The sequence below is a fragment of the Podarcis bocagei genome (assembly GCF_964188305.1).
Source record: "Podarcis bocagei genome assembly, chromosome: 13".
Lineage (NCBI taxonomy): Eukaryota > Metazoa > Chordata > Lepidosauria > Squamata > Lacertidae > Podarcis > Podarcis bocagei.
The window spans coordinates 4,331,608-4,356,887 of NC_138138.1; the positions used below are offsets into that span (position 1 = coordinate 4,331,608).

At 42.9% G+C, this 25,280-nt stretch overlaps 1 protein-coding gene across 4 annotated transcripts in view; it reads right to left on the reverse strand.

The window, feature by feature from the left end:
* Window positions 1-25,280, reverse strand: part of PLEKHG4B (pleckstrin homology and RhoGEF domain containing G4B) — a 78,758-nt gene that overhangs the window by 20,369 nt on the left and 33,109 nt on the right. For all 4 annotated transcript variants that reach the window (XR_014001561.1, XM_081167274.1, XM_081167273.1 and 1 more), the window contains exons 6-14: window positions 23,595-23,688; window positions 18,146-18,232; window positions 17,050-17,166; window positions 15,722-15,820; window positions 15,010-15,152; window positions 13,881-14,019; window positions 12,235-12,357; window positions 10,267-10,431; window positions 8,869-9,767 (exon numbers count right to left, since the gene is read on the reverse strand). Coding sequence is in view for 3 of the 4 variants with exons in the window: in XM_081167274.1 (XP_081023400.1) it covers window positions 8,869-9,767; window positions 10,267-10,431; window positions 12,235-12,357; window positions 13,881-14,019; window positions 15,010-15,152; window positions 15,722-15,820; window positions 17,050-17,166; window positions 18,146-18,232; window positions 23,595-23,688 (1,866 nt within the window). In the remaining variant the exon portion in view is untranslated. The remainder of the gene's footprint in view (window positions 1-8,868; window positions 9,768-10,266; window positions 10,432-12,234; window positions 12,358-13,880; window positions 14,020-15,009; window positions 15,153-15,721; window positions 15,821-17,049; window positions 17,167-18,145; window positions 18,233-23,594; window positions 23,689-25,280) is intronic.

A 25,280-nucleotide genomic window follows, 5' to 3' on the forward strand; every position in this document is an offset into this window, starting at 1 on the left:
ATATGATATATACATGCACCAGCAGCACAGGAAACATCCTAAAAAACACCTTCCCTCCTGTGTGATCTGAAAGGGAGGAAGGTCCCCTTTAAGGCAGCGCCTGCTATCTGCAGTCATGCGCTATTCCAGGAACTCCAGGTTCTTGCCCAGGGTTTGTTTCCTTTGGAAATGAGGCACAGCGGAGACAGTGGTGTCTTAATAATATATGGTTTATTTACACATATATGCAACCTGAGCCTATGCTGGAGGGGTTCAGAGTGTTATGCTCCAAGCTGGTCCCTTGCTTCTCCCATACGTAGGTGCAGCAGCCTTGGATACAAAACAAAAATCTGCCATCCTCTCTGCCACAGTTTTGCTAGCACATCAGTGTCCACAGCCATCCTAAGAATTCTGGCCTTTTGTCTCCTGCTAATGAACTCCGGACGGAGGGGCTCACATCCCTCTGCTGTCCAGCAGAGAGCAACTGCTTTGTTTATCGCCCATCTCCCTGCTCCTTTGTTTGCATAACAACTCCGCCATTCTCAGGCTTTGTTCCCCTAACAACCACACTCAGTGCTTGGCAGTTTAAACTCCCCCAACCTTAATTAATTCTAACCTTTATTGGACCAGGAATTTAGGGTGTCTCACACCCCACAAATTCATAACACTACTTATTTTAAATATATATTAATCAGGGTACCTGTTTAGTCTATCAAATGTCCTATTTAATGGGATTTACCCTGATTAGTTGGTTAAACATTGATGTTCTACTCCTTAAGACGTAATTGTGAATGTAGTTGCAGAGCTATTTGGATGTTGGCCAATAGATTTTGCATAAATAATAATTATACAGTAGTCCAACCATTTATGCAGGAATGCCAAACTTCTGATTTTGGTCCCTGATCACAACAATACCAAGCTATTTTTCTTGGAAAAGTCATAATAAATAACAAGATGAAAAAATCTTTTTTAATAATTCCAGTGGCACCTTAAAGATCAACTAAATATAAGCTTTCAAGGTAACGGCTTTCTTGTGTAATACACACTTCGTCAGATGCTTTCTTGGAAAAGGTAATTCTGGCACATCTCTGTACTGAGTGGATACAGATAATTCAACCACAGAGGAATGAGAAAGACAGCTTACAGTCTCCACTAATTTATTTCTCACAGTAAACCAATGGTTTTCTCTCAAGTCACACTAGGGTGCCTGGCACACAGTTTAAAACTGGACAATGCCAGTATAAGTGGCTCAAAACCCTTTAGAGCATCATCTAATCCATCTCTTCAGTTAAACATATGCTATGTGGCACCTTTGCCCACACATTGGACCAGGGTGCTATACCTGCTTCATGCGACAGATCAGCCTAGGACAATATTTAGTTAGATTTGTTGCACTCATGTCTTAGACGTGTATCTGCCACTGTAGTAGTCATTTTAGTTTCTTTTAAATATGTCTCCTGTTGATAATAATAAACAACCTTAACAATAGAAGAAGTATTTTGGGTCATTAACCAAAACAGGAAGGGTTGAATCTCATACATCTAGAGCAGTGTTTCCCAACCTTGAGTCTCCAGATGGTTTTGGACTACAACTCCCATTATCCCTAGCTAGCAAGACCAGTGGTCAAGAATGATGGGAACTGTAGTCTGAAAACAACTGGAGACCCAAAGTTGAGAACACTGGAGCACCGAATCAAGAATCAGTACCTATAAATAAATTTGTCAGAATGGGGAAATGCTGTGGAATAGTCTCTGCAGACCAGTAGATAAAATAGTTTGAATTGTAGTCTTCTTAACCTAGGTACCAAGGAGAGTGTGATTTGGAGGACAGACGTAGCAGTGGGGGGGGGATGCTGAAACCCCCTGCCTAACACTTCTTGCCTACGCTGCCCTCCCCAGCCCCTATTTCCAGGTCTGTTTTCCAGCCACATGCCTGCCAAGGCTTGAGGAAAGGCTGCAGCGGGAGGGTTCAGAGAGGAACTTAGAACTTCAGGTGCATCACCTCTGAATTTGGGGCTGGGAATACTGGAGCCAGACCTAATTTATGGAAATGTAAACAGTTTTGGGGGGTGGTTTGGGGGTGAACAAGCCTAGCCGTAATCCAAATAAAATGGAAGTGCTGGGAAACTGGCCAGTCTGGGTGGAGATGTATTGCTGAACCTAGATAGACTGCACTCCCCAGAAGGATGAAGGTCACAGGTTGGGTGGGAGCAGTCCTGAATTTGACACCAATGATGGAAGCACCAGTGGCGTCAATGGCACAGAGTCAAGGGACAGAGTCTTCTAGCTGGTGGCCCCATGGCTGCAGAACTTCCTACAGAACTTCCTACAGAACTATGAAGCTACAAAAAGCTACTGCAGTGCATTGAAGGCTTATTTCTTCCAGTCTGACTTTAACATTATTATTTTTAATGCGGTTGATTCCACTTGGTGCGTTCCTACAGTTCTGGATTCTTATGTTTTCTAACATGTCACATAATTATTTTTAAGTTTCAAATGGATCTCAGCTGATCTCATTTAGTTGTATGCTTTCTTGTGAAGACTATGCATTGAAAGGAAGAATATACATATGCTAAATACTTTGTAAAAAGCAGAATGGTGCACCATGATTCATTTAAATGACAGTCCTTATTTTATTAAACCAAGCTTGGATTGAATGGTATCAAATGAAAGGTACCTTTAATGCAAAGTCTACTATTGTAAGAACTTGTTTTTGGTCCAATCAAGATGAAAACTCAGTATTACTGAGCACATTATTTATGAATAATGGCCAGGGCAGAAACACAATGTCAAAAGGGATATTCTTTCCTTCAGTTGCTGGCAAATTTTCTCCAAATTACACAATATTTCTACTTATACCTAATTAACAAATTTGGCTTGTTTACTAGACAACTGGATGGCAGCAGTATCGTTCACGAGATCGCTGAGTCGGGCAACCCCAGCAGAGTTATCTTATCCTACATTGTCTATTTAAAATTCATTTGTAGGTGAAGGGAAGCCTGCCACAAGAGTTTCATTGTCGCTCCTGATTCTGATTAATCTAGGAACACATTTTGAGACTCCAGTTCTGATCACAAATGAAAGAAGTTAATCTGAAAATCTACAGTTCAGCATCTCAAAATGGAAGTCTTGCCCAAAAAAGAACAAAAAGAAACTTTGGCAAAAGAAATGTAAGAGATGGAAAGAATTCAAGAAGTGCTTTGTCAGAAAAATTATTGCCAACAAGATTAAAACACACACACACACACACACCCCAGAAGCAGAAAACCAGCTGGGGAGGTAGTTGGATGTCAAGTAAATTAAATTTATGCTAGAAGACAAGATTTAATTAAAACAATGCATTCTTTGTATCTGGTCTTCAGCATGGAAAATGTAGGGCAGGTACTTTTACCTGAAATGACATTTTCAGGGAGTCTGAAAAACTGAGACAAATACTAATGACAAGAGATGAAGTTCTAGCACTTACAGACAAATTAAAAATGAACAAATCATGAGGTCTGAGGGTTCTTAAATAACTCAAATCTGAATTTGCTAGTCTTCTAACAAAATGTGTAACTTGTCTGTAAGATTGCAGAAGGAACTAGGATATTACAGGCAGTTTAGTTTAATGTCTGCTCTGCATAAAGTGGGAGAAAGAATTGGTTGGTGTCTGAGGAGACACTGGAGAATTGTGCCTTTGAGGGTAAAGTCAAACTGTTGGAGAGTTAAAGCGCCTGCTGTGGTTGTAGAAAGTGAAACAGGAGAGACATGTTTTGCTGCAGCTGGGGCAGAGGAAGGTGTCCGGTTGTGCTGCTGCAAGTGTACCATGATGTTTCTTCTCTCTGTGGTCATTCCTCCTCTCGTCACTGCTGTGGCTACATGACCTCACTGTCTCTAAGTGGTTGGGGTCTGCAAGGGATTCCCACACAATGGGGCTGATATTGCCAGTCTTGGTAATTTTGTATACCTGGGCTTCACCATAATCAGCAACCTCTCCACTGATGCTGATCTGGACAAGAGTATTGGCAAGGCAGCAATGACTCGCCTCTCCAAAAGGGTATTAGAAAATGTGGTGCTAATGGAAAAGGATTGTTAAAGACAGCTAGGCGTACAGAACAACTCATGCTGAAGAATCAACACGGCTTCTGAAAAGGTAAGTCTTGGAGTTCCTTGAACGTCAAAAAGCATGTAAATAGTGGCAATTTGCAGAGACTGCCAATGTGCTGTAATAAGTTTGAAATGCTTGCATGCCCTTTGACTCTATTAAAAGGAGGTCCAAGTTGGCAATTGCCCAATTTTGATGGAGGAGTTTCTTCTTGTTTGCCTGAAGATGTGGATAAGTTGCTTGGAGGAGCAATACCACCACTTGCTAGTTGGACCTGTGTCTATCCTAAAAATTGATGGAGACAGGCCAATTGGGTGGTGGAAATTGTAAATGCTTCCTTGAAGGACAGCTGTGTCCTTGAACCTTTAAATGAAGCAGTGGTAAGACCTTTGTTTAAGAAATTGCAACTGGATCCCAGCTTCCTAGATATTTGGCAACCTCCAATCTTTCTTTTCTGAGTAAGGTCACAGAGCAGGTAGTAAAAAACTTATTTCCACACTTTCTTGAATTAAGCTATTTATTTGGATCCTTTCTAATCTGGAAAGGGCAACTGTTGAGGGTGAAAAGATGGTGAGGAGCACGGAGACCTAGTCTATGAGGAACGATGAGGATAAGTGATTAAGTGGCAATATGACAGCCGTATCCAGATATCTGAAGGATTAGCTCATAGACGATAGACCAATTTATTTTCTAGTGCTCCAGAGCGTGGGATTTGAACTGATGGATTCAAAGGAAAGGAAAAAGTTATTCAGACTAAAAAGCATGAGCTGTAGAGTTGGAAGGGACCACAATGGTCATCTAGTCCTCTTCATTGGAGGCTTTGAAGCAGGGGCTGGGCGTTCACCTACCTGAGACAATGCAGAAGTATTTCCTGCATAAGCAGGGAGTTGACTAGATGATCTCTGAGGTTCCTTTTAAATTCTGCAAACCAGCTTATAAATTATGACCTTACTCTAAGGATTTAGAGGCTTAGTCAAATCTGGGAAGTTCAGTATCTGCATTGGAAGGGATGCATGCACTACAGAAACCTGTCTGCCAGCGTATCTGTATGTACCACAAATGGGGAAAAAGTATAACTGGTGAGGTAATGTGATAGCTTTTCGGAAAATGTCCAAGTTAGAGCCTTCCACTGAGACAGTACGTGTAATCCTGAGAGCTAAAATACAAGCAAGTCAATGGCATCAAGACATCTGACAGCATCCCAAACTCACATCAGCTTCAGATCTTGGATGTTAGCGACAAATCTGAGCCTATTAATGTGCACTTTGATATGTTCTCCTGTGACTGTTTTGGACCTTTGCAAGTGTTCATGTGTGCACCAGAGATGTGTTCCACCATGTATCCACAAGACAAGCAAACTGTATTGCAGTGAGAAGTGCAGATATAGCAGCAATCAGGACCTCTGTAACAGAAACAGTCTAAAAGCTATATTGTCGTACTATTATTTCATGCTATACTGAATCGTTTACTGTTTATACTGGATTTATAGTGGAAATATAAAATTTAGCACTCAGCAATGCTGATTTTTCACATTGATTTGACCCAAACCATTTCTTATACAATACTTTTCATTTAATATTATGCAACCCCTATTTGGTAAACTTTATGAAAATAAAGCATGACATTTAACTAAATCACCCAAAACCACTTTGTTTCAAATGTTACCCCCCCCCCCGCTGCCGCCTCCAATGATGCGTGTTGCCCACCATCAAAATTCATAAGCTGTATGCTCCAACAGCAAGAAGACCTGGGAATCTGGGAAAGGGGATTTCCTATCACTGCCCTCTGCAGCCCTTCCCCTTTGCTACTGTCAGCCTCCTCTGCAGAAGAGATCAGGGAGCCAGCTGTGAATCAACTAACCTTGTGAGAAGACCCTACCCACTCTGAACTGAATTGATGGATAGCTTCCCAGCTTCTGCATGAAGACCTCCAGTGAGGAAAAGTCTACTATTGTACTAGATTAGTTCAGCAATGGAACCAATTTCCCGAAGGTGTGCTGGGCTCTTCCTGGAGGTCTTAAAGGACAGGATTGTTGTTCACATCTTGGGGATTCTCTAGCTTGAGATTCCTTGCACAGAGCCTACAAGGCTCCTCCAATTCCATGATTAACCTGGAGACATACCGTAAGAACGAGAACCAGCTTCAACTTGAAAAGTGAATGTCTAGTCCTGATGGTTGCAAAGGATATCCTGAAACTTGAAGGCTATGTCTACCCTAATAATGTTCCACATACAGGAGCAATACAGGTACATGTGACCAATTTGGGGGTACCTGAGTAAGAAGAATATGTGACTCACTCGACAACACACTTCCCATAACTCAGAGCACGTTGAAAATGCTGGATAACAGTCTGTGCCAAGAAAAGAGAAGTCTGGTACTGTAAAACTGAAGAGGTCCACAATGGGGGAAAGGTTTGAAAAAGGAAGGAAGAAGCAAAGAGAATGTGCTTATTTGTTTTATTGACTATGGGAAGCAGATTAACATAATGAGTGCTAATATGGGAGGCTGCGAATCTGTAGGTCATGAAAAGAAATGTTTTGGAAAACACGATTGCTTACCTGTAACTGCTGTTGTTCTTCAAGAGCGGCCCAAAATCATACATCAGGGTAACCAACCACATAGGCTACTTGGTGGGAAACCCTTCTAGAGCCATGTCACATTGGTCTGTGTCAGCGTTTGGCATCTGTGGCAGATCCTTATCAGTAGCGTGGGAGTCTCCTGTCTTTTCAGTGGTCCTTTACCACAGCCAGGTGCCTGCCTTCTGAATGAACTAGGTACCCCATGCACTGCCCATCCTTTTGGGCATAGGTGGCTCAAGAAAAGACATTTCAGCAGCCCGACGAGTGAGGAGTTTTGCATCCCTCCTGGAGAGTTTATCCTCCCTCTCGGAGAGAGACCTTAAAAGAGGCTCTTGGTTGAGGATATGAGGCTTCTCTCTAAATACATCGCATCAACTTTTCTGGGGTTAAAAGACGGATCCAGCAAAGCACTTTCCAACCTCAGTCTGGAGCACTCTGCACCCCAAGAGTAAGAGGGCATTCCACTTCAATGTGGAATAATGAAGTAGGGGAGGTCTCCGGGCCATATCTCTTAGCATGGGCAATGCTGCAAGACGTACAGAACTCCCCTTCTGCCAGAGTGACAAGGGAACCTAGTATAATAAATGGTGAACTGTACGTGCCCTGCCATGAGAAGCAGAACAGTCCAGCTTCACCTCCGTGAAAGAGGCCAATGTCAAATGAAGCTCCTGCCATTATCAATCTGATGGTGTGTGGGAGGCCTCTCTTTTTAGATATTATATATATATATATATATATATATATATATATATATATATATATATCCTCAAATATGATTGTATGTGGAAGGCCTAATTCTGCTTTAGAACGGTTTTCCCCTGAAGGTAGCCAGTTTATTTGGACACCTATGTGTGCAAATTTGGTAAAGATCCAGTTCCAGAAACATATATTAGAAGGAAGCTCTGAGTGCTTTTATGTGGAACAATATTTTAAATGTAGGAAAAATAGGTCAGTATAAAAAGTAACATATTGTGACTACGTCTGATAACTGAACTAGGGTATCTGAGGCAGTACAATTTTCCATCTTATTGGTATGGATGTTACAGCATAAAGTATTTTAAATGCAGCCCCCTTATCCTTTGGTTCTTGAGGAGGCAGAGCACTGAAAATGGTAACTCAGTGTCTAATCAATCCTTCTAGTCAACTTGTGAACATTTGGCTGGCATGTGTTTTATGGCATGATCATCGGCTGATACATGATCAGGAACCAACAGCACTCACAAAATTAGAAGAGTCTATGCTTCAAGTATATACATCAAATATTTATACCGTATTTACTCAAGTCTAACGCTCCATCGAATCTAACGCACACCTCAATGTTCAGAACCTTGAAACCAAGAAAAGCATTTGCTTGCAAATGTCAATGAGCCAACGAATCTAATGTGCACCTTAATTTCGCAATGTAATTTGGCCAAAAAAGGTGCACATTAGATTCAAGTAAATACGGTATACACCCCACATTTATAACTGCCAAAACCAACACAGGCTTAGGGGGAAATGTGAAACAGCTCTCAGATTTCATTGTGCTGGCTAAAACACCACAGGAAGAATCACATTGCTAAAGCTTCTCTGCCATGTAATTATCCCCATTCACTTCAGTGGAAGGGACACCTGCCCCTCTGCCTATGGCAGGTGGTACATTTCCACGGGCAAACCAAGCCCAGGCCCATAAGAGATGGCTTGATGTTTCCTCTTTCTCTCAGCAGCGCTGAATTATTTACCGATAACAGGCAGATTTAGGTCAATAATTCAGTGCTGCTGAGAAGAGAAATGGGCACTGTAATCTTCTGAACTTGTTGGTATCTTTAATTTTACTCCAAGAACAAAATAGACCACATATTTAATGCCTTGAGTTCAGATTCAAAATTGATTGTTGAAAGCTGCCTTGAAGTGTCTATGGAACCACACCTGGTTATATATCTTAGAAAATTCAATAAAAATAATGATGACAGAAGAATCCTGCAATGTGTTGCTCAGTGAAGAGTACAGTGTTACAAACAAGATTTTTGTCTGTCGCTCAGAAATGAATTTCACCTCCATTGAAGATCCTCAGAACTTGACCTGCCTAAAATACTTACCTTTAATCACTTTTTGAGTGATTAAAGGAAAGCTAATTGACTCAAAAATGTAATCAGCTAACAATTCTACTGAGAACATGTTAAAATATTTACAGCACTTTTCAGGCTGTTTGTTCACCAGAATGGATTCCGTTGTTGTCATTTCTCACCTTCCCCCTCTTTTTTTCTCTTCTTCATCTTCTGCATGGTGGATTCTTGAAGGAGATGATAAACTGCGATTTCTACAAACCAAAGGACTTTTGATACTGGAATGCTGTGTGTTTCTCTTTTCTGCAGCCACATTGCTGGCTACCTCCAGTCCTCTTATGTAAACTCCAGTATACCCATGATGATGCAGTTCACTGTGGTTACTCTCGTGTCGGGTCAACTCAAAGCTCTGTGTCTTCTTCATAATCTTCTTCAGCGGATGTCTCCTGTGGCGGGTGCTGGGTGTCTGGATTGGTTCTGAGCAGCAGGTGGAAATGTTGTCCAAATCCTCTGAAACACGGCTAGTCCTTTGAAACCTACCCAAGAGTGGAGTAAGAGTTTGTGAAAACGAAGGTTTAACAGAAGAAGAAAATGGATCAGTGTTTTGAGCAGCATCTTCCTGATGTAAACAAGAAGGCACATCCTCAGGTGGGCTGCTACCTTGAAACGGACCGAGTGACTTGCTGTCATGGACGTTATTGACAGTGCTAGAACAAAAGCGGGAAGATTGGCTTTGTTGTGTTGCAGATTTTCTGCCCAGGTTATGGCCGTCCCTCTGGCCAATCTCTCTCAGAGTACTGCTGGACCCTTCTTCAATGGTACCTTTAATTGCTTCTGAAAAGACCTCTTCTAAGTGGTGCCTGGTCTGCTGGCATTTCAGCCATAAAATATTCCATTGCTTTAGTTCCTCCTTGTTACCCAGAGCAATAATCACCTCACTGACTTTCTGAAAGTTCTCGGCAGAAAACTTTGTAGCTTCTTGGTGGTAGCTTTGCAAAGACTGAACTGCTGGCTGAGAATACTTGGCTTCCACTGAAAGCTTTTCAAGAAACTCATTGCAGTGAACCATCCACTTGGATGCCTGGATGATTAGTGGGAAAAGAGAGAAAGAAAGAAAAATAGTTAAATGGAGGACACGGATTGATTGGCTGATTTTACTTATATGGAGCTTTCCCACAACGAACTGTGCCCAAAATTAGCTGTTGAGACTGGGCAGTTGCGTCATTACTGGGGTTGTGGTCTAGCCCCCAAGATTCTAGACTGCAGAAACTGTACCCAGTCTCTCAAGAGTGAAGAAAATGTCTCTCTCTGCTGTACATATCTATCCAAATCCACCCACCATATTCTGCAGCATGGTAGACTGTGAGCTCTGAGATATGAAGAGAGATCTGTAAGCAAAGCTGTTTTCATGGAAAGTCATAGAGCTAGAAGGGAGCCAAGGGTCATCTATTCCACCCCCTGCAGTGCAAAGTCATACTGTGGAAGAGCAAAGAGCATGCAGACACTTCTGTGATCTACTACTGAACATAACATGTAGAGTGGTGTAAGATGAAATAAAAAGAAAATAGAAATATTCTTACTTTTTCATAAAATTCATACAGCTTAAGCAGCTTCTCCAGTTCACATCTCCTCTTCTCGGTTTGAATTGTGATGTTACTCAGATACCTACTGAAAGCCTGAAATTCTTCTTCAGATTTTAATGAAGAATTCTCCTTTATGAGCTGTAGTCCTTTCTGGGAATATTGCTGTAACATAAAAAGAACAACTGGTCTTACCTGAAATGTACTTTCGGGAGTGGGGCGTCATATCCAACAGGATGGAATGGGTGTCCTGTTGCAAGAAACTAGACAGGAGCAAAGACTTGTGGGAAGTAGGCTGGACTCCCTCAGTTTTCTGGATTTGCCAAACAGAAAATACCAACATAGTCCCTAAAAAAAATACCTGGCTACTTCCCACTTCCTTGGCTTTGGAAATTTCTATAATAAAATCTCTAAATTTCTAAGTATCTGAAAGGCAAGGAAACACAACACAAGGAACTAGCACTCAAGGTAGGCCATACTCCCACCCAACAGTATATAGTAGAGCACCATAGGGTGGGGTCCATTGGATACAACGCCCCACTCCCAAAACTACACTTCAGGTAAGACCAATTGTTCTTTTTAATTTGTGGGGCATCGTATCCAATGGAATGGGACATACCACAGCGGAGACACCAATTCAGACGGGTCCCATCTCTGCAATACATTGACTATAATACCTGTTGGAGCACTGTACGACCAAAGGCCGCGTCAGCTGAGGATGGCTGGTCTAATTTGATAATTCTAATCTGTGCATTATCTTACTTTTCAGGATGGGGGCACTAGCCTCTTGGAACAGTCTTATAGAAAAGGATTCGTCTTGAACAGAACCATCACTAATCATCGTCAACTTCTGCTTCTAGCAAAGAGGATGGAGCGGAAGGAAAAGGAAACTCATTCTCAGCCTCTTTTTCCATGGAGTTGAAGGGGTTAGGGGAAGGGACTCTAATATCCCAAAGGTCTCTGTTTGCCACTCTGTGAACCAGGAGAAAAGGCAAGCAAAAGCCACACACTCCATTTGCCACACCGTGGGGGCAGGGGAGAAGAAGCTACACACACTCTCCTTGTCACAGCTGCCGACCAGGAGGATGAGGACAAGGGGCAGGCACTCTGTTGCCACCAAAGCTAACCAGGAAGCAGTCAGTCAGGGCTCAATTTCAAAGGCAAATAGCAGCAGCCAGGCAGAGACATATTAGGAACGCTCACTCTGTTGTGGTCCCAGAAAAATGGCGGCAGCCGCTGAAGCTGCTGAGAGAAAGAAAAAGAGTGTGCCGACAAAGGGCCACCTGAAAGCAGGAACGGCCTTTGGCACTGCAGCAAGGGCACTGGTTCTGGAAATACAATATAAACAACTAAGGAATAAAAGAAGGGTGGCAAATAAGTGGAACAACCAAACATAAAGAGCAACGGAAAGGGTTTTGTGTGTGTGTGCGCGTAAAAAAACAAAACAATGCGTAGACAAAGAACTATAAAACTAAAACGACAATAAGGGAAATCTAAAGAAAAAAAGAGGGTTCAGAAACTAGTAAAAACCGTAGCTGTGTCAGGAGAGCTAGGAGGAACGTACTGGCTGTGTCTAGACAGGAAAAACTGAGGGAGTTCAGCCTACTTCCCACAAGTCTTTGCTCCTGTCTAGTGTCTCGCGAGAGGGTGAACACCCATTCCATTCCATTGGATACGACACCCCACAAACTAAAACACCAAGTTGTAATTTTTCTTTCTTCTTGACCAAATACTTTCTATTACACAAGAAAAGAAGGATTTGGGGTTTCAAAAGGTATTTGTTAGCCGATGCGCAAACCATGGTGATTGTGAATCACACACCCTTGGTATTGTTGGTATGCCATCATATCAAGTTTTCCAGAGTTTCAATGGCTGCAGCAAATAGCCAAAAGCCCCATCATGGTTATGGGCCTGGCTGTCACATGTTTTAAGCTACATGCATAAAGTTTAAGAAAGCAAAGCACTTACCATCGCCTTTTCACTGAAAACCAGGAACTGTTCCTGTTTCCTTTTCACATTTTCAACTGAAAGGTGTTCTTGATCCAAAGGCCCAATATATTGTTCTCTCTCATTTTCAAACCAGACTTTTATCTGTAAAGAATACAAGGCTTTATATCTAGAAGTAACGAACAGTTCATTTAGCACACATTTAGCAAAAATGTGCATCTTCATCAAAATAATTTGGGTTTTAAAAAAATTATTTTAAAGCAAACTGCTCTAATGTTTTAGAATGTATGATGCTGTTTAGTTGCAACCGTGGCCTGAAACCACTTTAATTTATATGCATGTGCATGTCTGTGCATGCACACACCCACCCCAGCCTCCTGCATGTCTTCTCCTTCACATGTTTCAACATGCATGGCCAGCAGTATAAGGGGACCACTGAGAAAGTTCTCCTGAGGGCCAAACCATGCCTGTTACTAAAAGCATGAGACAGCTCCCTCCCCACCCAATAACTTTTAAGGCAAAGACTTGATGTGACATCACCACAAAGGGAAGTGTGGCCTTTCTTGGTCTGTGGAGGGCCACATTCACACAGGGGTAATCTTTCAGTAGGAGGGGGCATATTGCCTGCTGGTGGTGGGCAATTCTGGATTAATTAATTCCCAATAAAGTGAGCTCTGCTGGGTTTGATGGGGAAGGGCTGCAGCTCACTAGCAGAACATCTCTTTTCTTGCAGAAGGTCCCAGCGTCAATCCTTGGCTTCTCCAGGTGGGGCGAGCAATGCACCCAGTCTGGAATCCTGAAGAGCCACTTGTTAGTCTAGATCCCCAACCTTCGACCCTCCAGATGTATTGGACTACAATTCCCATCATCCCTGACCACTGGTCCTGTTAGCTAGGGATCATGGGAGTTGTAGGCCAAAACATCTGGAGGGCTGCAGGTTGGGGGTGCCTGGTGTACATAATAGCTTGCTAGAGGGACCATTAGTGTGAATCGGCATAAATCAGCTCCCTGTGCACCTAAATATAAAGAGATATTCATTTTACTACAATGAATCGATAGAGCTACCATTCTGGAGAGCACAGGAAAGAAATCCCTTTTTGACTAGGCACCTATTTGAACACACCCAGCAGAAGCCTATCAATTTGATCTCAGGCATTTGAAATGTAACAAAATTTTCTTTAACCAGGGGGAAACAATAAAAATAATGTTTTGTTTACATGTCACAGTAAACCATGGATGGGGAACCTGAGGTCTAGGGGCCAAATGTGTCCCTCCAGGTCTCTTGGGACGTTCCCCAGGCTGCTACCCTACTCCTCAGCCACACCCTCACTGGTCCTGCTCTGCACCCTCCTTGTGTGTTTCTGCCTGGCAGGGATGTGTCCTGGAGCTCTGGTGATGCCTCTGGCTTCTTTGGATGGAGAACAGAGAGGAATGTGAAAGCGTGGGAGAAATTCACCTACTGTACAAAGGTGAAATTCACTGTAATCCCTGACTCGGCATTACATTTGAATCAGGAATTTGTTTGTTTTACTAACAACAAACCATAGTCTGTAGACTATGTCTCATAGCAAACCTATTTAAGTAAATGTTACTGAGCGATATGGCATGGTCTCGGTGATTGGATCTCCCAGCTATTGTTTTCAAAGTTGAAAAGCAACCTTACTGACCTGTTCACAGCCTTCTTCAAATTTTCTCATTGCCAAGAGATTCTCTAGTTGTTGCAGACATTTATTAGACAATAGAACCAGCCTATGAACTTCCTCATCTACTCGATTATACAGCTTCGTAATAGTCTCCATGGCATCTCTGTTGGAGAGAGGAAGAAACCAAGAGTTGGTTAACCAAATAGCAAATAACTACTGAAGCTACTAGAAATTAAAAGTGCTTACCTGATCTGTTTCAAAAAGCAGTGACAAACTTCAGGTTCTGCTGGCCAAAAATGACAGAGGCAATAATCCTACATAATAATCTCTGCCCCATTACATTATGTATCATTGGTACATTTTTTAAATTAAAGGCTGTGGTTCAGAAAAATGTGTAGCGAGTTTCACTTACAGAATGGAGTTTTGGAATGTTCGCTCTAACTTCGAGTTACCCAATTCAGATTACAGAACAAGCTGTTTTTGAGCTTCACGGAGTAGTTTAGGTTATTAGCAGTGGCAGAGAACCTGCACTTTGAAATGAATGCATCAAAAGCTGAACTTTGCATGCCTATAGGATATGTGGGCTTTGCCCTTGGTGCTGGCAAAACACTATACAGTGGTGCCCCGCAAGATGAATGCCTCGCAAGACGGAAAACCCGCTAGACGAAAGGGTTTTCCATTTTTAAACTGCTTCGCAAGACGAATTTCCCTATGGGCTTGCTTCGCAAGATGAAAACGTCTTGCGAGTGTTCCGATTTTTTTCCGCTTTCCCCCCCTTTTTCTAAGCCGCTAAGCCTCTAATAGCCTTTTAGCTGCTAAGCCGCTAAGCCTTTAATAGCGCTAATCTGCTAAGCCGCTAATAGGGTTGCTTCGCAAGACAAAAAAACCGCTAGACGAAGAGACTCGCGGAACGGATTATTTTCGTCTTGCGAGGCACCACTGTACAGTATTTAACTGTCACCTTGGACGGCATTTTCTCCTGTCTCCTTCTAAAACACAACGTGATCATTGGTTCCTTTGCGACACCTATGGTGACATTTTCATTTGTTCCAACATCCAGATTTTTTTTTAAGCATTATTTTCCAACTGGCGCCATAATGACAGAGTGCTTAACAATGCATAATGCAGTAATATTGGCATATGAAGTACCTACCTATAATCTTCTGTGTTACAGAACTCTTCCTTTCTAAGCCTTGCAAGGACTGTCCCACCCTCAAGCCTTAAGGTGACCAACAGTTTATCTTCCAGAACAAGTTTCATCATCGTCTTGTGTTTATTCATTAAGTCATCCACCTCCTAAAAAAAAATAATGAAAGCCTGTTTGCTTTGCAAGTAATTCTGCAGGGAATATACCTGAAAATGCAGCACTCTCTTATTGAAGAACTCAGACTCAGCACTGGCAACCAGCCAGACTGGATACCACCCAGACCAGCATTATAGTTTTTTCCTTATAAGAACGTGGTGACACTGGTGGAAAAGCACCAGACTGGACAATTCTTCAGAAGCCTCTCTCTGCCTGTCCTGCCACCCAGTAAGCTCATGGGGCAGGGCCTACCTGAGAGTCATCCGGAGGCTCCCTGCAGAGAGCCCCAGACGGCCTCTTGCCCTGGGCCCCCCTAAACATGGTCCAGCCATGCATTTCCATGACCTGATGGATGCAGCAAACAGCAATGCAAATATTGTGAACCTCTTATTAGGGGTTGAAGGACGGAGAAAGAGGGAAAGAGGGAGAAGCTTGTGGGAGAGGCAAGATTGGAGACTCCTATCAATAAGCTCTGTTTACTCCTCCCAGCAAGCAGTGTTTCAAACTCAGTTAAGTACAGCTGGTGCTACATTTAAAAACACTGAACAAGACCAATACTCACTTGTGCAGTACTTGGCGTCTGGATATTGCTGAGTGAACATAAAGAGTATTGCAAGAAAACAAGGGCCTCTTTGCAGTTTGTAATAAATGGCTCAAGTTTCTGGAAGTACAGGTAGAATAAATGGTTAAAACGGAACAGAAAATAGCATTTTTACAGTTATTTGATAGTACTGATGAGCTGTGCTTGTGATAGGATGTGTCCAAATGCACAAAATTGCAACATGAGGTATATTATTAAGAGTCCATGGAAATAATAAGCTATAGATTTCATTAAATTTCAGTGTACTCTCTTTCCAAACTGGTTCAGCAATAATGTCCACCAATGTTGAGAGTTAGTATTGCCTCCTTAGCTTGCACCATGTGTTTCTTAGGACACACAAACAACAAGTCATAAACAGGTTGGTTGTTTTTAATTCAGGTCATATCTAGTGACCTGAATTAAACATTTGTCCTGTCCACATTTTTCTAATAACCAGGATCCAGATGCTCAGAAAGGCTGCTTACTTGACTATGAGAGGATCTTATAGGAGTTTAAATTGGTTACCCAGCATACTGGGGCATTAAAGCAGAGGGGCAGTGGGCTTGGGGAAACCCAGCCAGATGTCTCAAGACCTAAAACACATCTGGGTCAGAAGAAATGTTGTTGGGGGAGAGTTTCAGCATGATGTGTCCACTACAAATCACCCTCCACCCCACTTTAGAGCTGTGTGGTACAATCAGTATTTGAAGGCATGTGTCATACCACCATAAATCTTGTCTCAATATGAATTACATTTAAAGAGTTCAACACCTTTGCAAATCCCTAAGGCATTGTGGTGAAAAAACTATCGCTGATCTGATAAGGGGTTTTTTCCACTGTGGTGGTCATGACAGCCCACTCAATCTGCACATTCTTTTTTCTAGATCCTTTGTTTAAAAAGGAAGATTCACTGGCTTAGTTCAGACATCACAGCAAGCCATGGCTTGCACCAAGCGTAATTCACAATGCAAGTCATAGTTTGAACTTCCAAAATACTATAAACAAGCCATGATTTAGAGCAATCTGCTTTTATTTTTAATCTCTATTGTGCAAACAGCCTCTGGAAATGGAGAAGTGGCTGTAATTGTGGTTTGTCATTTCCAAACAACATGCCAAATCCTAGGTAAGACTTCTCAGCCACAATCTGAGATGATCCCTGGATTGACCCAAGAATGTTTACCGGGATCATTCTTGATTCTGGGAAATATTATTATTAACAACTAACTTTTATGACAAACTAAATGTTAACGAAGGCAATCAAAAATTGGTTCAGAAAGCACCATTAAAAAGAGTTCCAAACCTTAACTCACCCTTCGAAAGCATATCCAGTCATTATGACTATAAGGGAATGTTCCATCAAACTCTGCTGTCAGTTGGGTACAGTCAATGAATCTATGCAAAGCCTTGAGGGATGTAAGAACTTCACACTGTCAAACAAAGTTAACACCTATATAAAATTTGTAGACACCAAACTTTTGAATGAGATTTGCATTCTGTCAAACAAAAGAAAACTAAGTCCCAGAATGTTTGCTGGATGCCTAGCAATGCACCTTTCACATAATCTCGAAGAATTGCAGCTGGTCAAAAAGTAGCCTGGCAGCTTTCTTCATATATGGGCTTCCCCTTTTACCAAATTCTTCAGGAAGGGGAATTTGCATTATCTGAGTACTGGCATAAAGTGGAAAAGTAATGACACCAGTGTACCCACCCCTTCAGGGAGAATTCACTGAATGAAGTGCTTGGTGAACGAGGGAAGATACTCACCATATAGCCTGACATAGCAGCAGCTTAGCAATCTGACTGCAGAGGGGCAGATCTGCAGAGGGGCAGAGAACCTTTCTCAGGCTCTTCTGAGCAACCACCTGAGGGACATGTGCCATTTGTGGGCAAAGCCAGAAGCAAAAATGGGCAAAGCAACTAATGCCCATTTGAGCTTTCTAAAGTAGCCTTGTGTCGATGTCACTCACACACAGCTCTCTGTCTTCCATCCAGACAGGCAAGAGGCAAGGTCAGAGCTCAAGGACACATTCCAACCAGGCCAGAACACCGAAGAGGAGGGTCAGTGAGGGGGGTGGCCCAGGGAGAATATCAAGGGCTAGACAGGTGGGTCTGGAGGACCACATCTGGCCCCTGGGTCCTAGGGCTCTCACCCTTGCTTTAAAGGGACACTATCCCTCAAGGAGAAAAAAGACACACAGAGGGTCACACATTTAGCTTGACATTAGCCAGTCCTTACTCAGTCTCCTTTGATCTCAGAAGGTTTTGTTGTTGTGAAGCTAGTTACCAATGCTGTCTGGCTTCCTGAGAGCAACATAGCAGAGGCGCTTACTGCAGGATAACTGTTGCGTAATTCACATGAGCTTTCCATATTTAAAATTCTGTTTAAATATATATATATATATATACCTGAAATGCAACTTCTTTGTCAGGCTTAAAGGCAGATTCCTTATCAGTCAAGATCAGAACACTATGAATGGAATGAGGAACGGCATTCTAAAAACAAAATGAATTTGATGAAATACAATATGCACACCTTATTCAAAATAAAAATTAAGAAAAACCAACAGCAAAAACCAACAGCAGCAGCAATCACTGAGGAGGATTCAGACTGGAAAGACAGTTAGCAGATAATTCCAGCACAGTGGAACCTCGGGTTATGTACCGTCCTCCTTACGCATGCTTTGGGTAATGTGCTCCGCTAACCCGGAAGGAGATGCCCCTGGGTGCAACCTTTGCCCCAGGATGCGAGCGGATGTCGCGCACTGGCAACGCGCTGGTAGCGGGAGGCTCCATTAGCAAAAGCGCGCCTCATGTTAAGAATGGTTTCGTGTTAATAACGGACCTCTGGAACGAATTAAATTCATATCCGGAGGTACCACTGTACACCAGAAGTAAGCCCCATTGATCTTAATATAAATGTGTTTTGTATTTCACACAAAAGACTCTTTAGCAGACGTAGCAGAGTACTCTTTTTGATGTTGTCACCTGCTCCTTCTGAGAAAGCAAGGAGAAGTAGCAGTAACATCTGCACATCTTGTCCTCTCTCTCTGTGGAAGTGGTGTGGGACTGGGTAACAGCAAGGAGGAGGAGGAGGAGGAGGAGGAGGGTGCACCTAGGGAGATCTCCAAGGGCTCCCAAAACCTGAAACTGGCATAAACAACTGGATTGACACCTCCTTTGCCTCACTTGCAGAAGGTATATACGGCTGGCAGGTCTCCTGAGACTCGGATATGGTGGTGAATCTTAAAGCAGAGAGCCTGGGGGTAGCTGGTGGCTCAGGGATGGAGCCAGAGGGAGTGCAGCTAAGAGCGACAACACCTGTCATTAACGTACTTAACTTTGGCTGGGCAGTGTTCAAAGTTTTAACTCAAAAAGGAATGCTGGATGCCACTGTAACTTTTAGGAAATGTTGCTGTCCTCACTCACATCATTATAATCAAATATAGTATGGTCAATGTTACACACCCCACCTTCTTCAAGTTCACCAGAATCTGCAGAGAGCCAAACTGTATTTAATTTGTGTAACTAAAATGATGAACATTATAAAATTGAATTGTTTCCAAAACACATTTTTTCTTCAAGCAAGGGAGCAGATAATAACAAAGGCATCAGTTAAATCCCCACTTCATAAGAAAATGTACAGAACAGCCTTTTTTTTAGGAAATGCCCTTTACATTATTGTAGATACAAACTTTGATGCACTATGAATTAATTTTTTTAAAAAAAATATCAAAAGTGGAGTTAATATATGGGAAATGCCAGATCCTTACAAAGAAAGGGATTATAATAAATAACAGCATTATTCAACTACTTTCAGCTGAGGCCAGAGTTTGCTAATACACTGTGCCAAGACAAACTGCCTTGCTTTCAGAATTTATTCAACTTCTTGTGATAACTTGCTTTTCCACACGGAAATATGCCTGTCATATTGTAGGTGTATAGAAAAGTCAGCTTAGTGAGATAATTATATTGCTGTGAACTGAATAATAATTAGCTTCCCCACCTACATAATGACTTGGAGACCACAAAGTACCTGATTACCTACTACTAGACGCTTTCCCCAGAACATATTTCTCCAAAACCTGTAAGTATGTTAGCCAAAGAATGCTATTGAAACTCCATGACATTCAGTAGGGGGCTACAGATGTTGGAAAACATGTCACATGCAATGCTTTCAGGATGAAGGATGTGTGGCTCCAGAATTGGCCTCCACCGTCACTTATGGGCTCATTGTTAAAACCGTGTTTATGAAAGACAATCTTACTCAGCTACGAGGGATCGCTAAAGAAGAATCCATAGTGCTAGCCTTTTATAGTTCCAGGCCAAAGAATGAGAATAAACACTAGCAAATGGGTATATTTGGACCATTTGGATCCCTTCCAGTTGGGATTCAGGCCTCATCATGGGACTGAAACTGCCTTGGTCGCACTGGTTGATGATCTCCGGCGGGCTAGGGACAAAGGTGAGAGCTGTTTCCTAGTTCTGCTGGATCTCTCAGCGGCATTTGATACCACTGACTATAACATCCTTCTGGACCGTCTTGAGGGGCTGGAAGCTGGGGACACTGTCATACAGTGGTTCTGCTCCTTCCTCCTGGACTGTGTTCAGAAAGTGGTGGTGGGGGATGAGTGTTCAGACCCCTGGGCTCTCACTTGTGGGGTGCCTCAGGGTTCTGTCCTCTCCCCCATGCTTTTCAACATGCAGCCGCTGGGAGAGATCATCAGGAGGTTTGGGCTGGGTGTTCATCAGTATGCGGATGATACCCAGCTCTACCTCTCTTTTAAATCAGAACCAGTGAAGGCGGTGAAGGTCCTGTGTGAGTGTCTGGAGGCGGTTGGAGGATGGATGGCGGCTAACAGATTGAGGTTGAATCCTGACTTCCGGGGTGGCGCCATCGGTAATGGCGGACTCCCTCTGATCCGGAGAGACCAGCTCCGCGGAAAACGGGTCTTTCCCGCTACGGCGAAGCAGGGACCCTTTCAAAAATCACAGGCGGATGAAGCCTGTGACCATGGGACTCGGCGGGCACCTTTAGCGCCCCCCAACCTGTAAAGGAACCCACTTCTGGGCTCCGGAGCGAAGAGGGGGAAGTGGCGCGGTGCTGAGAGTCAACTGCTTCTTCCATGGAGCGAAGCCGCACAGCCGTTGCCGGAGAGCGCTGCCTTTTGGCTTTTGGGACAATTTGGCTTTTAAAACAATCACCCGTGAGTACTTTAATTTTGGACAATTGGACTTCAAATAATGACCTGCGATTAGAAGGAAAATTGGACTAAGAAATTTATATTAATTTGGCACTGAAATGGGAAGGTCTAAACAGGAAGTCAACCTTCCGTTTCTTGTAGATAGATTAAAGCAATGACATGGCAAACTAGAGTTCAGAAAATCGCTTGTGAAGGATTAATTTTCATCATTTAAAATTGTTGAACCCCCTTCGGAAGCAGGAGAAGAGGGAGGATTCTTTTCGGACTGTTTAAACCTGCAGAAGAGAGTGTAAAGTAAAGTAATTTTCCACCGTCTTGATCCTGGGAGCCGGGTGTCAGGACTGACGTTCATTGGAAGCTCATTGACCAGAGACAAATGTCTTTGACAGATAGTTAAATGAAGAGAAACATAGTGATTCCATTGTTCTCTTTCGCATTCTAAAGGAACAAATATTGACAAAATATCTGAAAAAGGAAACTTTGTTGCTAGATCCGCCTTTAAAAGAAAGAACAAATAGAAGTTCTTCCCCTAGAGGGAGCCTGTGAAATTGTTATTAAATTTGAATCGGGGAGCTCTGCAGCTGCAACAAGATTACGATCGTGGGAATAGGCTTCTGACCTTGCAGAACAATGTATTCAGAGGCTCTGGTGTGTGCTCTTTGCAAAACAAGTGCCCTATTGGAACAGATACATGAGAAGATGGACTTGATGACTGCTGCGATCAGAAACTTTGGACAGGTAGTGGGAAATTATATAGAGCCCACCCAGGAATCAAATCAGGAGTGTGCTCTGACAGACCAGATGAGGGAAGAGGATGTTGCTGAACCCCGGGCGCCAGAGATGGAGGGAGCTGTGGCCCAGCAGGATTTGACAAATGAACTTGGAAAAGGCCAGATTTGGAAAGTTAAAGTTTGGTTTGGTTTGGAAATGGGGGGTTGGATAGACCCCCCTATGCAGGGATGTTTGGACTTTTCAAGTCTGGCAATGGGCCGTGAGATGTTTGGGGTTGTGGGGGCTCTTAATTCTGGAGGGACTTTGAAACATGTTCTTAAATACCATATGGGGTTTTGTGTGGAATATGGAAAAGGGACTGATTTGTCGAGAAGGGTCAAAAACACTGTTAAGTTGGAGTTCCCACGAGTGAAAGGAGCAGGAGACAAAGTAAAGTACAGGTATAAATATGAAGAAGAGCCGCGGAAGGGACATGGAAGAGACTTAAGGGCCTCAGACATAAGATTACCAGGTTAATGCGCTTGATTGATGGGATAGAAAGGACTGACAAAACCCGGGACCAGGAGGAAGAGATGCTGGATGAAGATTGGAAGAAAAAAAAATCTTTTTTTATTAGGACTGCTTTATAAAATTGATGAATGTTAGAAAAATGCTGGAATGAAACTATTTGGCTTTAGTAAAAATGTTAAAAGAATTATGTAAGAATATGTTAGGGTTATGAAATAAGATTTAAGTTTTAAGTTTTAGGGTCTTCTATAGTAAGATAAGGTTAAAATAGATTAAGGTAATGTAATGACAGAATATTATGAAAAATGGAATAAATATCATTTTTTAAAAAACAACAACAGATTGAGGTTGAATCCTGACAAGACAGAAGTACTGTTTTTGGGGGACAGGAGGCAGGCAGGTGTGGAGGATTCCCTGGTCCTGAATGGGGTAACTGTGCCCCTGAAGGACCAGGTGCGTAGCCTGGGAGTCATTTTGGACTCACAGCTGTCCATGGAGGCACAGGTCAAATCTGTGTCCAGGGCAGCTGTTTACCAGCTCCCTCTGGTACGTAGGCTGAGACCCTATCTGCCTGCGGACTGTCTCGCCAGAGTGGTGCATGCTCTGGTTATCTCCCGCTTGGACTACTGCAATGCGCTCTACGTGGGGCTACCTTTGAAGGTGACTCGGAAACTACAACTAATCCAGAATGCGGCAGCTAGACTGGTGACTGGGAGCAGCCGCTGAGACCATATAACACCGGTTTTGAAAGACCTACATTGGCTCCAGTACACTTCCGAGCACAATTCAAAGTGTTGGTGCTGACCTTTAAAGTCCTAAACGGCCTCGGTCCAGTAAACCTGAAGGAGCGTCTCCACCCCCATCGTTCTGCCTGGACGCTGAGGTCCAGCGCCGAGGGCCTTCTGGCGGTTCCCTCATTGCGAGAAGCAAAGCTACAGGGAACCAGGCAGAGGGCCTTCTCGGTAGTGGCGCCCGCCCTGTGGAACGCCCTTCCAGCAGATGTCAAAGCGATAAACAACTACCTGACATTCAGAAGACATCTTAAGGCAGCCCTGTTCAGGGAAGTTTTTAACATGTGATATTTTACTGTATTTTTGGTTTCTATGGAAGCCGCCCAGAGTGGCTGGGGAGGCCCAGCCAGATGGGCGGGGTATAAATAATAAATTATTATTATTATATTATTATTATTATAAATCAACCATTCTTACCCCCATCACTATAAGTAGCATAAGCTGAATACCCTGAAGCTTAATGCTAGTACATTTCGGATTATCAACAGAAAAGGCCTACTGAAAATGCCCTGGCTTCAAAAAAAGAAATACTGTTCATTATCCCTGGACCAGATGGACACATAATAATTAGAATAATTGTAATAATATCCTTCTTTTAGTTTGTGATGTTAAATACATACATACCTGTAATGCTGTAAAGGCTTTGAAGAGGACAGCTACATTCTGACTTTTGCGGGCATCCACTAAAATAAGTAGCCCCAAAGAACGGGCATCCTTTCTGAAAGAAATAAGAGGAAGTTATTTAAACCACACTTACAAAATGTTTAGAAGTATAGTGGTACCTCAGGTTACAGACGCTTCAGGTTACAGACTCCACAAACCCAGAAATAGTACCTCGGGTTAAGAACTTTGCTTCAGGATGAGAACAGAAATCGTGCGGCGGCAGTAGCAGGAGGCCCCATTAGCTAAAGTGGTGCTTCAGGTTAAGAACAGTTTCGGGTTAAGAACGGACCTCCAAAACGAATTAAGTTCTTAACCCGAGGTACCACTGTAAAATGAAAATGAAATACGTGGCCATAATGAGCACAGAGGAAGATTAAAAAGCAATTTATACCATGCAGCAGCCATGAAAAAGGCAAATTCTATGCTCGGGATTATTAGGAAAGGAACTGAAAATAAAACTGCTGGTATCATAATGCTGAAATCTATGATGCAACTTAAGTTGGAATAATGTGTACAATTCTGGTCACCTTGTCTAGAAAAATGATATTGTAGAGTTGGAAAAGGTTCAGAAAAGGGCCGTCAAAATGATTAAGGGGGAGGGAGCAAGTGCCTTATGAAAAAAAGCTGCAGCATTGGGGACTTTTTAATTTAGAGATAAGGTGAGTAAGAGGTGATAGGATGGAAGTTTATAAAACTATGCATAGCATGGATAAAGCGGATAGAGAAAAGTTCTTCTCCTTCTCATAACACTACAACTTGTGGATGTCCAACAAAGCCAGATATTGGGAGATTCAGGACAGAGAAAAGAAATGACTTCTTCACACAGCAGCACATAGTCAAACTATGGAACTTGCTCTCGAGGAGACAGTGGCAGCCACCAACTTGCATGACTTTAAGAGAGGATTAGACACATTCATGGAGAAGGAGAGGCTGCCGATGGCTATGCTCTACCTCCACAGTTGGGGGGCAGAAATGCTTCCAAAAACAAGTTTCTGGAAACTGCGGGGCGGGTAGGAGAAGATTGCTCTAGTGCTCACGTTCTTCCCAGAGGCATCTAGTTGGGCACTGTGAGAAGAGAACGCCAGACTAGATGGGCCATTGGTCTGAACCAGCAGGGCTATTCTTATGTTCTTATATAGATGCTTCAGCATCAAGAGAAATGGAGGACAAGAGCTGTTACATAAAACAGAACTTCAAGGGACACCCCGAAAGAACTGGTGCACCTGTAATCATTTGTACATGTGCCAAAACTAGCTGAGAGGCAGCACATGGAGATCCACACTGATCCTTGCAATGTTCCCTAATTGTTCTCATTCAGAGTGGTTGGGGCAACCGAGTCACATGGGTGGGGTACAAGAAATAAAGAATAATAATAAATGAAATAACCACAGTGTGAAACATTCACAACAGGCTGGCCACACTCTTGTACCTCCAACAACTGCGAAGAAAAATGAATTTCAGCTGGGGCAGCCTCGCATCCTCGCTGAAGCCCCTCTCACCCACAGCATAGGAACAGGAGCCCCACCCTCTGCTGTATTTAGCTACTGTTACACTTTGATGGCAGAAAGTGAGGAGGAATTAAAGAACCTTTTATTGAGGGTGAAAGAGGAGAGTGCAAAATATGGTCTGAAGCTCAACATCAATAAA